This window comes from Thermobia domestica, chromosome 16 (assembly GCF_964235325.1).
Source record: "Thermobia domestica chromosome 16, izTheDome1.hap1.1, whole genome shotgun sequence".
Taxonomy (NCBI): domain Eukaryota; kingdom Metazoa; phylum Arthropoda; class Insecta; order Zygentoma; family Lepismatidae; genus Thermobia; species Thermobia domestica.
This window is the reverse complement of record NC_137469.1, coordinates 105,674,961-105,693,467: the sequence shown is the minus strand read 5'-3', so window position 1 is coordinate 105,693,467 and position 18,507 is coordinate 105,674,961. Positions and strand designations below refer to the sequence as shown.

General features: G+C 35.5%; 1 protein-coding gene across 1 annotated transcript in view; it reads right to left on the bottom strand.

Annotated features, from left to right (window-relative positions):
• The window catches only part of LOC145672553 (sodium channel protein Nach-like), a 94,596-nt gene extending 76,438 nt beyond the window's left edge, over positions 1-18,158 (bottom strand). The window contains exons 1-3 of the mRNA XM_081741711.1: positions 18,025-18,158; positions 12,744-12,947; positions 8,612-8,792 (exon numbers count right to left, since the gene is read on the bottom strand). Coding sequence (XP_081597837.1) covers positions 8,612-8,792; positions 12,744-12,947; positions 18,025-18,158 — 519 coding nt within the window. The remainder of the gene's footprint in view (positions 1-8,611; positions 8,793-12,743; positions 12,948-18,024) is intronic.
• Positions 18,159-18,507: the final 349 nt, after the last annotated feature.

Genomic DNA, 18,507 nt, shown 5'->3' with positions numbered 1-18,507 from the left:
GTCCCTAATAAATAGGTATGAATACAATGATTAGTTTAGTGTTCATTTACAAATTATTGAGTAGAAACAATTAAATAATGCGAACGTAGTGAACGAAATAACAATCTGAATTAAGAAAAACGTGTTTTAAAAATAAAGACTCACAGGTGTCGAACATTTGACTCAGTTTATCCACACTGCAATACCTATAAATTTCAAGCGAAAACTTTGCATTACACTGTGTAAGAAAATACAAGGATAAACATTGATCTCGAGTAAAAATACAATGAGGTCTTCGTTCTAACGGCCTGTACACACCATTCTATTTGTGTCCTATGACTGAAATCGAATCGTTATTTAGATGGTAACAGACGTTTGTCGTGCGAGTCACTTAACTTAGTCTTGGGGTAGACCGTATGAAGTAATTCTTCTCTCAGTATCGTTCAATACACTTTCGACTCCGAATAGTAATCGAATGCATGTAAATAGACACATTTAAATCAATACATAATCATGTAGTACGAATTATTACTCGATTGTCGTACTACAGAAAACCGAATGGTGTGTATGGGCTGTTAGCTTTACTCCATGTGTGTCGTTAATCAAACCAGGAGACTTTGGTGGGTCGTAACCTAACCATCAAACGAGTCAGTTGCGTTTAATTTTATGTTGATTGTATCAGTTATGAAGATTAGGAATTACCAAAGATTATATCGTCGGCTAAGAAATATACCTCTTATCTCAAAATTTTCCAAATACAGTTCTTTTTGCGGAAGTTGAAAGTAAACCTCTTAACTTGCAATAAAGAAACCTTAAATTTTTGGATTCTGCTGCCCTCTGTAAGAAACATGAAACGTCGACCCCATTTTAGTGTGAAGATCAAGTTTGTGAAGTAAACACACAACTATTGATTTATGCTTCAAATGATGACAGTGACTGAGATTTACTGAAAAGAAGTGGCAATGTGCAATTTAGGGTAAGTGTTTAGTTGTGACCAATGTTGAAAAGAGCGTAATTTGAAATAATTTTGTATAATAATACGCTTGCAAAATGTAGTAAGTAGTTGAAAATCTCGTATGTAGGTCATTATTCTTAATGTTTCTGTGAAATCCTCGTAAATAAGACATACGAGTGTTTACTCTAAAGAATCCCTGTTAACACAAGCACAATATTTGAGTCACACGTTTTTCATTCATTATTCAGAGATTAGAAGGGAAGTAGCTTTAACAGAAATCGCAACTGATCAGTATATTACACATACAACCAAACGATCCATTGCGTCAAGTAAAGTTAATAAGTGTACGAAAGGGAATGAAACAACCGATAGCACGGTGTGAATGATGACGAGGACGGCGGCAGTATTTGACGGTAAAGCGCAAAGAAAAGAAAAGGTAACGTGGACTCATGAATAGCTAGAAAGAATAAGTTGAACCGAATGAAAGACGAAAGCTACCATTCTAGAAGAAAACCAAAGGAATGTAAACATGTAATTGATGTTATGAGAGCTGCCAAGAGCCTGTTTGTGTCGTAATAAAAAGCGAAGGAACAAATTAAACTGCACAAAATTTACTGACGATATACGCAGAAAACTATAACTCGCACCAAAAACGGAAATCGAAAGCAAGCAGGGGCGTCATTTAGGGGGGCAGGGAGGGGCATTTGCCCCCCTGAGTTTGGGATGTATATAGATTTTATCTATAGAATAGTAGTAAATCAGTGGAAAACGCGAAATTTTACTTATATCAAGGGGTCTTGCCCCCAAGCAAAATCTGAAATGACGCTCCTGGAAGCAAGATCTGATAAGGAGGCTGATAAGGAAAGAACGAAAACCTCTAGAATAGTAGTGCTTACAATGGACCTGCTGGCAGTTCTTTTATGTCTGTTCTTACAAGCTTCAGCCTTATACTACAAAACCTAACTTAACGTGCACAATTTTACCGTATATAATCTTAAGTCAGGAGATGGCTACTGCTGTCTATGGAATGAGACAGGAGGGCGTTCTGCAGATGAATTTTCAATCATTATAACTAACTTTATTGATAACACAAAAATTGAAATAATTTTGTAGAGCGACGGATATACTCACCTAAACCAAAGCAGTGTGCTTGGAAATGTTTTGCTTCTAACTGAACACAAAACTATAATGACAAGTATGCAAAAGTTTTTTGAAGAGGGCCACAAACAACGAATTGAGATTTCGTACATAGGTGTATAGAGCAAAAAATGAGCAAGAATGAAATATACTCTCCAGCTACTTCTATAGGAGCTTGTCGTACAGCAATATTAAAGCCAAACCCCTATTAAGTTCATTATCTTGACCATGAGTTCTTTAGAAAGTACAGATTTCGTCACTCTATGCTGGACAAAAGAAAGGAGATCCAGTAGTTAACGATATTTGCTGTATTCAATATAACCCTAATGGTGAATTAAAGTTGAATTACATTTCGAGGATGATTTCCAGTCGATGCCTAGAATAATACACAAACCTTCCAACAACACATATATACCACAGCTTTATCAAAGCAAGTTTCCATTTCCAGTAGCAAAATACTGTCGCTATAAGGTACTCAAGCAAATAATGCCAAAGGACTTACACTAGTATTATGGTGGGTTACCTCCTTACCTTCCTAACTCTTATTCGTGCATGTTTCCGTGGTGTAAGTTGTGCATGTGTGAAGAATTCCGCCATTGCCAATTCAGGACGTTGAGTAACGCGATTCTCTAACTTTCCAAACCGACATAATAAGGATGGGTTTTATGAGCGCATACTAGTTGATTTTCCAATTAGTTTTTGTGTTATAGCCTTAAATTACCATATTAGATTGAGGGTTACCCTATTGAAGAATACCCTATTAGACCTCTACCATTCTCTCGACTCTCTGGTTACTGTCATGCAAAACGCTACCGACAAATATGTTCCTAAATCTACTGCTTCTATATTTCGGCCATCCTTGCCTTCTCAATATCTGCCGCTGATTAGACGTTCTCGTCAGTTTTGTAGGGATTTCGTTGTTACTGGCAACCTAGACTCCTTGCATCATCACCGACAACTACAACGTACCGTTCATAACTACCTTAGAGCTTACAAACTACGATGCTGGATAAAAAATTGCAACCATCTTGGTTCTCTTTCTCATCCAACGCAGTATTGGAAGCGTTTTCGGCAACTCACTGGTCAAACTACACGAACAACTTTCCCTCTCATAGACAACAATTCGCCTCTTTATACCGATACTGATAAGGCAAATGCTTTTGCACACTATCTTCAAGGCATATTTACACCACTCACACCTGATTTGCCACCTCGTCGTCATCCCGTCGACAAACTAAATCTTGAATCTCCGCATTCACAACCAAATATTCAACACACTCTTCCTGAGAACAATCCTCTTACTGAGCCAGTTCAAATTTCTGACATCACTTCTATCGTTTCTCACAGGCGCAACACTGCTCCTGGCGTGGACTCGATCACATACAGGCACGTTCAAGAAAATCCCTACACTGTCTTATATTTGCTTTCTGTCATCTATACATTTATGCTTCACACCAGCTATATCCCAACTGACTGGAAGACATCCAAAACCCTTATGTTTCTCAAACCAGGCAAACCGGTCCTCACTGTAAACTCTTACCGGCCCATTCAGCTAGCATTAACTTTCTGCAAAATTTTGGAGCGTATCCTTGTGTGAAGCATCTGTCTATTGGAAATGAAGTAACTATGTATTGGATATAAAGAAGCATGAACTTTTGAAAACTTTGAAAGAAAACTTTGTTTAGAAGTGTACATTCTCAGACACATGTTGTAAATGCACATTTGTTAAATAAACTCGACTAGCTTCCTTCTTTCCTTTCCGCATACCTTCGAGCACAGCCTGATACTTCCCGATTAGGTCATCATTCTTGAATTGATCAAAACCACGAGGAACAGAACAACAAGGGGTATTCAATACACGATTGGGACAGGTGTAGGATCATCGGAGAGAAGCGGATCCCACCATTGGAGGACCACCGACTCCACAAGACAAAGAGTACCATTCTGACGGTTCATCGCCGCAGACACCTTTAAGTTTGTCACCAGAGCAGTAGAATGAAGATGTAGAAGGACATTATCGTAAAGAAGCATTATCGACGCCCCTTGCAGTTCAACAGGATTAAGATCCAGATGTTGACTGTCTCCGGCTAATCCAGACTTCTCCAGAGAAAGATATTCATCATTCCAGATGACCAGGACGACGCCAGCCCTGTTGGATCTCTCAGGCTAGTGCTCATCCTTTATCTTTTAGTCATAACCTTTTCTCTTTCTCTCACCCTTTTCCCCAACTAGTCATTTTCTAAATTAAAAACATTTGAATTTTATTTAAATTCAACCACAATTTTACAGTTAAGTACCGTGTTGTGCATCAGTTCCATCCCCATTTGGTTGCATTTGTTTATATCGTATTCTGAGCTATAACTGATGACACAGCACCGGCACATGATGGAGATGCTGTGAGGCTTACGCCTCTGTTACGATCCTAAAATTTCGATAAATTACGATTCTAGATATTCGGTAGATGCTTTAAGATCCCAAATTTTGAGTAATTTGTACTGTGTAATTTTAGTTTGTCGAGAGAAATTAAGTAGAGTTATTTTTAACCCACCCGCCCACCCTCGCTACTTTATTCATTTGCTCTGTTAGAGTAATTTTTTGTTTTGTTGTATTTTAATCGAATGATAAGTGGGTGAGAAGAGAAAATTTTGCCAAGTTATTATATTTTGTTCGCACCGGCACACTTGTCAAACGTCTTCCTTGCTATCTGGCACTTCACAACAATCTTCCTCTCGAACAAGCTGGTTTCAGACCCTCGTTTAGCATCAACGACCCATTATTACGCCTTACAAATTCCATCTACATCCATTTTAATACAGAACATCCATCTTACTTGGTCCTGTTTGACTTAGAACAGACATTTGACAAGGCATCCAGCTCTTCTATATAAACTCAAACAGCTCAGATTACCTCTTCCATATCTTCGCTTCATTTTCAATTTTCTCACCTGTCGCTTGGCTTACGTCTATATAAATTGCAGCTCCTCATTTCCGATTTTTCTTCATTCTGGGGTTCCGCAAGGATCGGATTTGCCACCATTACTGTACATTTTATATGTTGCCGACTTTCCTGCTGTTCCAGCTACAGTAAAACTCTTTCAGTTTGCAGATGACACTGCGCTGTTCGCCACTGGTAGAACTATCCAAAAACTCAATTTGGCTTTACAAGACGCTATTAATACCTTTGTCGATTGGCGCTCCCACTGGCGCCTCAAAATAAATCCGACGAAAACACAGGCTATTGTATTCCAATCTCCGAAATACTGTTCTCGCATACATCGTAACCCCAATCTCTTGCATCTCACTGTTCAAGATGTACCACTCAAACCTTCTTGTACTGTCAAATATCTTGGCCTTACTTTCGATCACGGCTTAACTGGTCGGCACATCTACAAGATATTTCAAAAAAGGTGTATGGTCGTCTAAATTTGTTGAAAAGCCTTGCTGGAACAACCTCTGGACTCTCAGCGGGGCCTGGGGACTACTATCCTGAACACCTATAAAGTTTTCTGCGACTTATACTTGTCTACGGTCTCACAGCCTGGTAATCTGCACCACCATCATATTATGGGAAACTACGCATTCTTGAACGACATGCCTTGCGTATCGCTTTTCGTATTAAGCTGCCCAGTCCAATACGGGACCTCTATGCTCGACTCACATTTCTGCACATCTTATATCATCTGGAAACACTTCGCACAAAATATATTACCCGCAGTCTGCAGTCCAATCATCCACTTCTACACCAAACATTTGAAGAACATGCCCATAATATCTCTCTTTCTGCTACTTTCATTCCTCCGATTTCATTACTGCTTACCGTTACACCATTCCTCCTGACCATCCTGACAGCCGATACTACGCACTATGCTCTTCAGATGTTCATCTTCCTCATATCTGGCCATCATATGCACCGTAACACCTACCGTTCTGACAGGGAACCCCTGTCTTCATTAATGCCTAGCGTCGCCCCTAGGCGAGAAGATAACACTCATTTGTCATACTAACAAAACCTATGTGTTGTGATGTGAGCTGCACTTCATTTCATCTTTCATTCAAATTTGATGCTTCTCCTCCATATGTACCTATTGCACCTTAACAATGATTATGGTTAAATTGATTATAAATAAAGTTATTTCTTTTAATTACCCATATCCCATCTGTTTGTTTGTTCTGACTGCCATAATAGTTCTGCATCTCTTCCCTTACAGAGGGTATAACCCTCTGCGGGCAGTAGCTAGCTTTTGCTAGAAGGCAAAAATACGCTTCTAATTGCTATTGTAGCATTTTAATAGATAAATAAAATAAAAAAATGAAATGTGAACAACGTTGTTGAACATGAAAAAGCACAAACAATTGACACCATTTTCGACTAAATTTGACAAGATGGGGTGCTACAGTTTAGACAGCACCAACTTTTTCTTCTAGCTCATTGTTTGTTATTGCACAAACGAAAATTTGAATTTCGCATTTCTGCACAAACGATTGACGCATTTCTGCACAAACGATTGACGCATTTCTGCACAAACGATTGACACCATTTTCAGCCAATTACGACAAAGCAGGGGCTACTGCTTGGACAGCCAACACCCTTGTTTTTTTAGCTTAGTGTTCATTCTTGCACAAACGTTGATACCATTTCGACCAATTTTTACAATCTGGAGGATTATTGTGTAGATAGCCCCACATTTGCGTTAGTTCTAGCTCATTATTTATTGTTGCACAAATGAAAATTTGCGTTGCACATTTCAGCACATACGATGCCCAAACGATTGACACCATTTTCGATCAATTTCGACAAGGTGAGGTCTACTGTTTAGACAGCTCCCACTTTGTTTTTGTGCTAGCTCATTGTTCATTGTTCTACAAACGAAACTTTGTGTTTCACATTTCTGTACAAACAATGAACAAACGATTCACACCAATTTCGGCCAATTTTGACAAGGTGGAGTCTCTATTGTTTATACAGCCCCTCCACGTTTTTTGTTCTAGCTCATTGTTCGTTGTTGCGCAAACGAAAATTTGTTCTGCACATATGTGCACAAACGACAAACAAATGATTGACACCATTTTCGACAAATTTGGACAAGGGGGCTACTGTTTAGATACCCCACTTAGTTTTTGTTCTAACTCATCGTTCAATGTTGCACAAAAAAACGTTTGTGTTGCACATTTCTGCACATACGATGCACAAACGATTGACACTATTTTCGACCAATGTGGACAAGGGGGGCTACCGTTTAGATAGCCCCCACTTTGTTTTTGTTCTAGTTCATTGTTCATTGTTGCACAAACAATAATTTGTGTTGCACATTTCTGCACAAACAATGCACAAACGATTGACATCAATTTCGGCCAATTTTGACAAGGTGGAGTCTCTATTGTTTATACAGCCCCTCCACTTTTTTATTCTAGCTCATTGTTCGTTGTTGCACAAACGAAAATTTGTTCTGCACATTCTGCACAAACGACACACAAACGATTGACACCATTTTCGACAAATCTGGACAAGGGGGGCTACTGTTTAGATAGCCCCCACTTTGTTTTTGTTCTAGTTCGTTTGTGTTGCACATTTTTGCACAAACGTTGCACAAATGATTGACACCATTTCCAACGAATTTAGACAAGGTGGTGGGATGTCTAAATGGACGTCCTTCGCTTGACACTTGGGGCGAAGTGAGGTGTGTAAATACATACATATTTGTTTCCTTATAAAAAAAACTTAATTTTATAAATATTTAAATATGTAATGAAAACATTACATATTTAAATAGTACTCTAATACTGCTCATATCGTAATACAATTAGTGTTTCAAGTAAGACATTTAAAATTTATACAAGTTTGTTGTGAAATTGAAGTCAGAAATTAGTAAGGCAAGATCCACTATTTAACCTCAAAGAGATAACTTCATAATAATTCCACCATTATTGAATTTATTTTCATATTTTTATTTTAAAAAAATATTCAAATTTAGATCTTTTGAATGTTAAAGTTAATTCTTATTACTTCCTTTGATTTATCTTGCTATTAATTAACAGTTCAGTCTTTAGCTTGCTTTCAGTCTTTCCGTGTACTCTGACTGTTTAGATCGAATATTGGATTCCTGCTTCTTCGATTGTTCTATTGTTCTTAAGAGATTTGAGTTTGATCTTATAACTTTTCTATAACCATCAATCTCTCGAAAAATGAAATAAGTCGAAGATAGCATTAGCTACAAACTTCTCACCAAAATGTCTCGATTCAGAAAATTTACCTGCAACTAAAGTATCCCTATTTAAACTAGAAAGTTATGGTAACCTTAACTAAAACTGTAAATTTTGCAAACAGTGTAAACAAAGTGACACGTTATTTAAAAAGCTATGATGTACTATTAGTCAGTCGACAGATGCAAGATGTTCGAATTGATTTATTTATTTTGTGATATGATTGAAATTCTTAACATGACAATTTTCGGACTTCAAGACCTTTTTTCATTGTAACCGTATATTAAATGCTATTAGAAGGTACTAGGTATAACTTTTTCTTCGATGTAGAATTACATACCTCAAGCATCAAATCCGTTAAATTGAAATCAGTCTCCAAACGAGGAATAGTCTCAAAAGTAATATTGTTTATTTCCAAAAAGTACAATGGCTGATAAAACTTCGGGTAGATGAGTAAGTTCAGGAGATGAATGGCAGTCATAAATGGCCTCACGACGTCATCGTGAGTAGATTTTGTAAACCTGTTGAATAAAGGAATGAAATGTGAATTTTTTTTTTTAAACTAATTTTGATAATGTTATATATTGTCACGGACATGAAATTATTGCAATGAAAGTACTTTATAAACAACACAAGCTGATATACGTTGTTCACAGATGAAAACTTCAGCATTTAATACCATACAGGAACCTAGGGTGTTATACGTTACTGCAATGTCTAGCAAAAGGCAAATAACGTTAAGAGGAACGTCTTTTTTTATTTTACTTAAGGCACCTTACCAGTGTAGAGCGCAAACAATTGATGCGATTCAAAACTTCTACCACTTTGGATTTAAAACCACCTATTTCCAACAACTTTACTCTCTTCATTTCTTCGCATCTTTACTAATAACGAAGTTGGGCTACAGCCCCAGACTTTTGATATACCGGTATATAGTATATATTAACTTGTATTAGTAATTTCCATCATAGGTTATTCTATACATGTGATATTAATTACTTTACATCGTTCAGAAAAGTAGAATCTTCGAAAATCCATCTAGATGTTTTTCAAATTTGTGTTCGAAGGCTACATTTACTTTCAATCTTATTGTGCAATTATCAATATTCAAAAGCTATATAAATTTATTAAATACTGATTTTGAAAATCAATAATATGTTATCAATACCGGCAAGTTATTTGTTCTCTACTACATAAACGTCGTAAATTTCCTTTATTATTTTGACTCTTGTAATAATAACAATAATAACTATATTAACCATAACTTCAAGCATTGTAAATAGGAAGAGCACTTAATAAAATTAAAACAGAAAAATATGAAAATTGTAATAGATATTTTCGGAAAACGTTGTTTGAAGTACGAGTATTCCTCTAACGTAAGTGCAAACTATTCCATGTGGACTTTTTTCATGAGAAATGACATGCCGCATTATGTAGCTGTTAATAAATAACTCATTGAGAAATATGTCTTTAATATTTTTTAGCGAGAAAATAGTTATGTCATGCTTTAAAGTTATAAATAAAATATTTATTTATGAAATATCGAAAAAAACAGTAGTTCTTAAGAAAATATTTGTAATATATATCACCCCTAAAATTGCACTGCAGATTGACATTTAAAAAATGCGGCTATCAATAGCCTGGTTTCTTTAGATTTGTGACAAGGCTTTTCGCAGGGATTTTCAAATTCACATTTCTACCACATGAGTTTTCAGAAGACGACCAGGGACGTCATATGAAACTCCAGTGTGTTATCGATCCTCTCACTAAGTTATAGATTTCTTATATACACTTTAGTCAACATGATAATGATATACAAATGAAAAGCGTGAAACTTTACTCATATCGAATGGTCTTCTCCTGCCCTACACACACACAAAGCAAATTTTAAAATTTACTATTCACTGAGTCAACTTTTATATTTTAATGGCGTTATAGTCGACAATATTTCTTTGGACTTGCTTAACTTGCTGACAGGCATTCCTAATCATTCCTTCTCATTTTAAAAGTTATTTCCCACCTGATACCTCAATTTCACTGGGAGTGACGTTTACCATTACGCTCACCCGAGCCGCTCATATGTATACTGTTCCAAATCCATCATTTAGTTTCTCACTTCATATTACATAGTCTTATGCCTACTTTCAGAACATGTTTTTTTTTTTTTTTTTTTAATAATAAGACAGGAACAACAAAAGATATTGTTGTGACCACTATTAAATTTCATATATTATTTAATAAGTAAACCCTGTTAAGTGAAATGTAGCCCCTCGTAACGTAGTCACTGACGCCAGAGCCCTTGGCACGAGCAGTCCCGGCTTCGATTTCAGATGGCGACATATTTTCGAATAAATGTAATACCCTTTTCAGGTCAGCCATCTTCAGTGAAGTTTATATTGATTTTACTCATTCACCCCATCAAATTCCTGGCAGATATCTCATATAATGGTCTCAAACCGCGGCTTTCCCTCCTTTTTCCATCTTCCTCCCCTAATATCTGGTTAATATAATCACCGAGGGATGTCATTCATCATACGTCACGGGCTAACATGGCAAAAAATGTCGAAAGCCTAGAAATCTAATCCCTAATTCTGTTAAGTGAAACAATTACTAGTTAAGCCGGGATGTAGGTTGCTTTATAGGATGTTATTCACTTCATGTATCTTCAAATCAGTTATCACATAATCAGATCAGAGCAAGGATTACGCTAAAACAAGAAACATGTTAAATCCATAAATTACTGTACTAAATATTTTATTAAATAACTAGGATATTATGGTGCGTCTTAGGAATCGTATTGTTCGGTTTCGGCAATATACAGAATCTATCAAAAAATGTATGCACAATTTAATAGATTGTTTCTGCGTATTGGTTTCAACGTTGATCTATTATTACAACACGCGTACCACGGTGTTCCCTCAACAATTGCCGATACTTTCATGACTTTTATATATTATTATGACATAAGTAATGAAACATTATGAAAAAATTGAAAGCAAGTTCTCAAGCGACTTCACAGACGTTAACCCACCATTATTTTCAGCATTACAGTGTTACGTTTGCACAATATCTCTGTGCATTTATGCAACCGTAAGCACACTGAAGAATGTATGGTTGCATATAAGCATGTTATTTTTCATTTCCAGCATCTTTTGAGGTGCTTCGACGTTTAATTTGAAAAAGTACCATTAGATCCTAAAGAACTTTATATCAGACCACTGGAAAAATATACTCTTTCAAACCAAAGAGTCACTAAAATGAAATGAAATGAAATATTTCAGTTTAACTTCATACGATTTAGGCTAAGATAGACTGTTGATTAAGGCAATTCTACGACGATGGAAGAATTAGTAGAATGAGAAAATTGAGAATTGGTTAAAAATGTCCAGTTCACGCTTAACATTTGAGGAACGAAAGTGAATTTTAGAGTAATAATTTAGGTTGAAAAATATCGATGAAATTTAAAGTTGGTAGTGGCTTACACATTTGACAATTACACGACTCTGTGACAAGTACCATGTGTAGCAATCTCTGCAAACATACCGACTGGCGTTCCTGAAACAATTGCTAGCTGATGTCATTTGTGTGTGGCCACTTGACGACAATCGTGTTTTGAGCACCTTCAATCACTATACAGGAGCAGAAAACTTGTATTATGATTTATTGTAATGTGTGTTGACACATGGGCGTCGTTAGCGGGAAATCGTGGGGACGCGTCCTCCAGATTTTAGTCAAATGTATTTAAAGAAACCAAGACAACTTTGTATATATAACTTTTGTTGGAAAGAGGATTTTGATTTTGATTCATCCGACCCCCCTCCCCAGATTTAAAAAGCTAACGACGCCAGTGCTTGAACTTAACAATACAGAATGCTTACACACAAAGTAGAGTTTTTTCGTTAAAATATTTATACCTTGTTTAGATGAACTCTTGATTTTATGAAAAGATTGGAAACTTGTTTCACTAGGGGGCTAACAGATATTCCTAGGAACAAATAAAATGAAATGAAATCTTTCTTTTACGTCCCTTGATTATGCCGGTTAGACTAAAGGAGACGGTGATGATAAGAGATGAATGAAATGCTGGAATGAAAACAGTGGAAGGAAACGGGAGAACCGTGAGAACACCCACGTATACAGTGTTTGTACACCACAAAGTCCACACGGCGCGAGCTGAGATCGAACCAGGGACTCCAAGCACCGGAGGTGATAGCTCTACCACTGAGCCACCGCATCCCTCTTAGGAACAAAGAAAACTATTTTTAGGCCAATGCCAATCAGTACTTTTATCTTGATATTACAGTGGTAAGTATGCTACGAATAATTATACATATCTATCTAGCTTTCACATACGCCTTTGTAAATTATGTTGATATAGCAATTTATTAAAATTATACGTATTTATCTATTAACTAAACATTTTTTATTTATCTTTCTCATTTATTTTTGTTGATTATTGTACCCCTTCTTACCTTCGGAATATCTCCTTTGCCCTTGAATTCTGAACTTTATTGATGGGACAAATACTAACAGCAGGAAATGAAAATCGGTAAATAGGAGAATACAGATCATCGATCACCGTAATGGTCGTTGACAGTGTGTATTTGTTGTATACTACATACGTCATTGCAATGGCGCCTGCTAAGCCTAAAGAACAAACTAACGCCCACAATAATCTGAAAAGCAAAATCAATTATGAGTACTGTTTAATCTGTAATTAGAAGTAGTAGCTGCACCACTTATAAAATTACATTGCTGTAATGAGTATTTGTGTCGCTATTAGGGTAGCACCAGTCATTACTAGGAGTATGTGAGTCAATGTACGGGAAAAATAATAGATACAACATGTTGCTTAGTACATAAACGCTAAGATAAAAATAAAGGACTTAAATCATGCTTACAAGCAACGGACATGAACGTGTCATCTGGTCATATTAGTCCATTCGATAAACATAACGAAAATATGTTCATGCACAAAACATTAGGTGCCATGGACGACAGAGTAAGTTCCTGGGACCCATAACTATGTTAGTATAAAGAAAATCATAAACTCGCAGTGAAATAGCTATTGCATCTACACTGTTGACTGGAAAGCCTTGGCTTATAGTTCTTTCTCTTCAGTATGAAACAAGCTTTCCAGTGGTGCTCTGCATTGGAGCCCATAACGTACATGAAGAGGGAAAATTAGGATAATGTCGGGAAAGTTCCCTCCAGAAATCCCTCCCATCAACTTTGGACCCCTTCCGAGTGGCCCCGGCTAGAAACACACAAAGCAAGCATATTTCGAAAAATACTATATTGGATAAGAAATGTGTGTACCAATTTTTGTGTCGATAGACTGAATAGGTACGAGTGGAAAGCGTGTATTGGTATTCAAGGTTTTCCCTCATACCTATATTTATCTTCATTATGTTTATCGAATGGACTAGGTTTGATTCGGATGTCCGGATGACACGTTCTTGTCCGTTCATTGTTAGTTTTAATGACGATTTCGGCTCTTTATTTTTGTCCTTTATTTTATACCTGTTATTGTATTGTGTCACAAATATAAATAAGGATACATTAATAAATAAAAAAACCTGTTTCAGCAGAATAGAAACTATCGGTTGAGAATATTTGTTGAGGATATATGTTACATCAAAGAGTATCATTTCTTTCAACAACATGAAAGTTCATTTTATCTTGATTTTGATTTAAAAAAAAAACTACATATGGGAATTTATCTAAAGTATATTACTTTACCTAATTCGATGTGATGAATCAATCGTTGGACAATATTATAGTTAAAACAAAAAATGAAGTTTTAACTAAGCATGATTATAAGCCATATTTCATTATCCATATTGTGTATTATTGTCTTACTAGTACCAGAAATAAAACCGTATCGCAGTACCAGTTTTATCTTAATAGGCAACGTGGCTGTACAGCATCAGTTGTTACGTTTTAAGACGTTGACTGCCACATGGATAGTTAAGTACACACGCACTATATTTACTTCTTGGTCATGTGTGTTCTTAACCACCGCACATCCTACTTTGTTCTTAGGAGAGATATCACAGGTGGCCTCAGTGTTCTTTATTTTGTTATCAATTTACGGAATGTATTTTTCTCGGGAAGAGAGATGAAGTTTCGAACCAAGTTACACAATTTTCTTTCATTGTGCTCTTAGTTTCTGATATCTGCTTGTTGGTACAATATGAATATGTAGAATTTCAAGAAAAAAACAGGAAGCAGAACTTACATACAGACATATGGGAATGTTTCTTAACGTTTTCTTTGAAAGGTGTATAAAATATAATGTTTTGTTTTACTAAAGTAGATAAAACATTAACATACATCCTCAATTGAAATACATGTATAAAGAGCATATATAGCTGACAAAGTTCAAGCAAGAAAAGTTTTCCTGAATTGCAATACAAAATTTTATTAGAAACAAAGTGACAAGTCTAATGCAGCTGATTAAAACAGTCTCTACACAAGTATGGATTCTTAGGGCATGTGTGACAGTAGGCCACAAGTTAAGGTGAACGCTTCAAAACATGAGCAACAACACCGAAAGCATGAAAGACTGCTAAACCGATATTAAAATGACACCAAAATATAAAAACTAAAGAATTTTAAATTTGAATCGAAATCACACAGAATTCTAAATTGTGCTTTGCAGTCAATGTGTTAAAAACATGCATAAAGATTCAATATAATCGTTGGGAATCTTGTGATTATTGGACAAGGTGTTACATATGGTTTTGTCAATATTCTTTTTTTTTTTTTTTTTAAGAAAAGAAAGTTTAATATTGTGATATGCTTTTGATATTTTACGTAGTTTACCTTGTATGGTCTACCACGATTTGATACAGTGAAACCTCTCTAAAGCGGACAGCCGTGGGGAGTCAAAAATTGTCCGCTATAGAGAGGTGTCGATATTTTCTTACGTAAATTAGTAAATAAGGTGATATGTAATTACAAACTATTGAACCGGTAAATAAGGTGATATGTAATTACAAACCGTTCTATGACTGTGGGCATGTCGACATCTGCGGATTCTCCACAAATCGCTTTGAAAGAAATTTTGTGTCTAATCCCAATCACTCGTTCGAGACCTTGAAATCTGAAACATTCATTTCTGTTGCTACCTCCAAATTCTTAGCGTTTAGCATCGACCCTAACACAGGAATTCTTTTTTCATTCCGCACTCTATAAAAACATTCACTTTCACACCAATTTCGTTCAAAGCAATGAGACACTATTTTCATCGTCATTTTCACACCTAACTTTATTAACTTATCTTGGTTTTATATTATCTCAGGTGCTTGTGTTTTACCGATACAAAAATTTTCAGCTATCCTTCGCACATCTCAGTATTCTTCGAAAATTCAATCAATTCGATTTTAACATTAGCGCTTCTCGTGGCATTTCGAAAGCTCACAACAACTTACACCTTACTGCTTATTCGATGCAGAATGACTTAAAAAGATTTCCGTCTACAAATAGAGGCACTAAGATAATATGCGAATACGCGGAAAAAAATACCAAACATGTCTTCCGCTTGATTCCAGCCGAACAGTAGAATGACGTGTCATCCCAAATGGCAGGCAACTGTCAATTACTTTTGATTCTAAAGCAGATTGGGTGGGAGTGGAATGCAAGCAAAGGATATGAGGGTGTTGTTAAACAGAGACGCTTCATCTGAGTTTCTGAACAGCCAGTTGACGAGGAAAAATGTTATTACAATGCTTCCTTGGTGATACACGTATTCATTTCTGAAAATGTTTTTTTTTTTTTTTTTTTTTGTACTTTTCAACTTGTTTCTAGAGAAAGTGTCCGTAATATGGATGTAAATAATACCTATAAGAGACAGAAAAGACTGTCCGTGTCCGTACTAGAAAGTGTCCGCTTTAGAGAGGATTGTCAACATGACTTTTTCCTATTACAGTGTTTGGTGATTACAAAATATGTCCGTTATGAGAGGTGACCGCTTTACAGAGATGTCCGTTAGTAGAGGTTTCACTGTATATGTTTTGGTAATGCATAAGGTGTATATCGAAAGGAAGCGTTAGTAGATTCTTTCCAACAAAATATAATAAAATACACGACTTGTTTTTTGAATATCTTTCAATGGCGTAGAGAAAATTATACGTACCTATGCTTGCTGACATAACAAAAAGTCAAGTGTATGCAAAAAAAAAAAACTACAAGGAGTAGTTTACTATTGGGGATGAGTTTTCCTTGGATAAACTTTCCACAAAATGACTTATAATTTAGTTCGTAATTTTCAAGAGAATCTTTCATTTAAAAATTGCAGAATAAAATGATTTATTTTAAGGAATTGAATAGAGAAAGTTTTGTAAGTTCCTTGTACGTTTCATTTTCAGAAGTTTCATTGTGATATGTTAATGTGTAGTTTGTCACCCATTCTCCATATCACAAATTGGACAAGTGATCTCATTGGTGACGTACACAGCAAACTTTAATCAGTGTATCAATTAATCTTTCTAATTATATTATAAACTGTTCAGTGTAGGTGTGTAAGTTATCTTTAATCTTTAAAATATGCATTGCGGAATTACTGGCTTCCGGTTGTTGATGAAAATAAACTTAAAATGGTATATTTAATTATCAGTTACAATAACTAAACTAAGGATTAAACAATTTGTTAACTTTCCAATGTGCTTTATTCGATCAAAAGACTCAATATATTTCTATCAACAATTTTCATGTATGTTTTATATCTGGAGAATTTCATATGGTGTAGCCAAACCTAAAACATCACTTAACCGATTTAAACCCTCCGGCTCGAAAATGACCACTTACTTATTTTGTTATTGCTGGGTTGAAACCGAACCACTTACATATTTTGTCTCCCGGAGACAAATGTATAATATAAGCTTTAGCAATAACAAAATAGGTAAGTGGGTCGATTTTGACCCAATATTATTATTAGCGAATGGGAGATCAACAAAAAGAAATGGTCAAAGACTATCTATTTTCCGAAATGAATCAAAATATAAAACAGAAAAGATAAGGGCAGAAACGGATTTGTACTCCGTAAAAAATACGAAAACTCAATTTAGAAGCCGTTCAAAAAGTTTGTACCCAATAATCAAAAATCCAATATATTTCAATCAGACATTTTCTTGTACGGCTTATATCTGGAGAACTTGAGACAGCGTAGCCAAATACAAACTATCACTTAACTCAATATAAAATGCTTATCCCATAGAAAATACAAAAAGTCGATTTAAGGTCCGTTTAAACACTTTGTGACTCCAGGTACAAAAACTAATTATTGGCCAAAATCTCAGTATTTCGATGCATTTTAAAAATGATTTCTAAAATTCTTTGCCAAATCTCAATTTTTTGATCCATTTTTTGGATCGTTTCTAAAATTCTTGTATTATATAATATGCTTCAATTTTTCATTATTTTTAAAATGTCAATTGGCTATGCTTATATAACTAGTTTCATCTGTATCCTTACGTAATCAATATCTTGTGCAAGATTTTTAAAGTGTCGTTATGTTTTTTGTGCTTTATGTGTTTTTCGATTGCTCTTGTCATTGTGTTAAATTTTATGCTGGATTCGTTCTTACAACATACGTGTGTGTGTCCTACTCCAAACGCATTCCGAAATTTTAAATTTCAAGTGACACACGTAAACTAACAACCTATCCTTTCTTTTACTTTTCAGATTTATGCATAATAGAAAATAAGTTGTTAATTAAATGACACACATATCTTATAAACATCGACTTACCTATGATGTGAATTAGTGTCCTCTGCTGTGATGTAAGTAAGTCCATGAAGAGTTGTTTCTTCAAAGTAAGATTTAAGATGTATTGTAAATTTCCCACATTTTCTTCTTGTTACAGCTTCTGAACTTCTCCTCATGTTGTATTGGTACTAATCGTTGTTTCTTTATTGTTCTACCCAAGTGAATAACTATATAATAAATAAAGGAAAATTATTTATATTAGAACTGTGATTTCATTCGCTAATTCACTTTATACTAAAATTCTACAAGACGTATTTCAGATTGGAAAAAGCGATCCTATCATGGTCGAAATTTCAGAGCAGAAACGGCCAAATACATCATAAAAAATCTCGTCATCTTATAAAGAGGAAATTCAAAACTCCCCGTTCATGAAGTATGAAGTACAGTAATCTTGTTTAATCATGTAATGGAATTCGTCATTTTGGAAGGACACATGTAAAAATCATACGGACGGAGATAAACAAC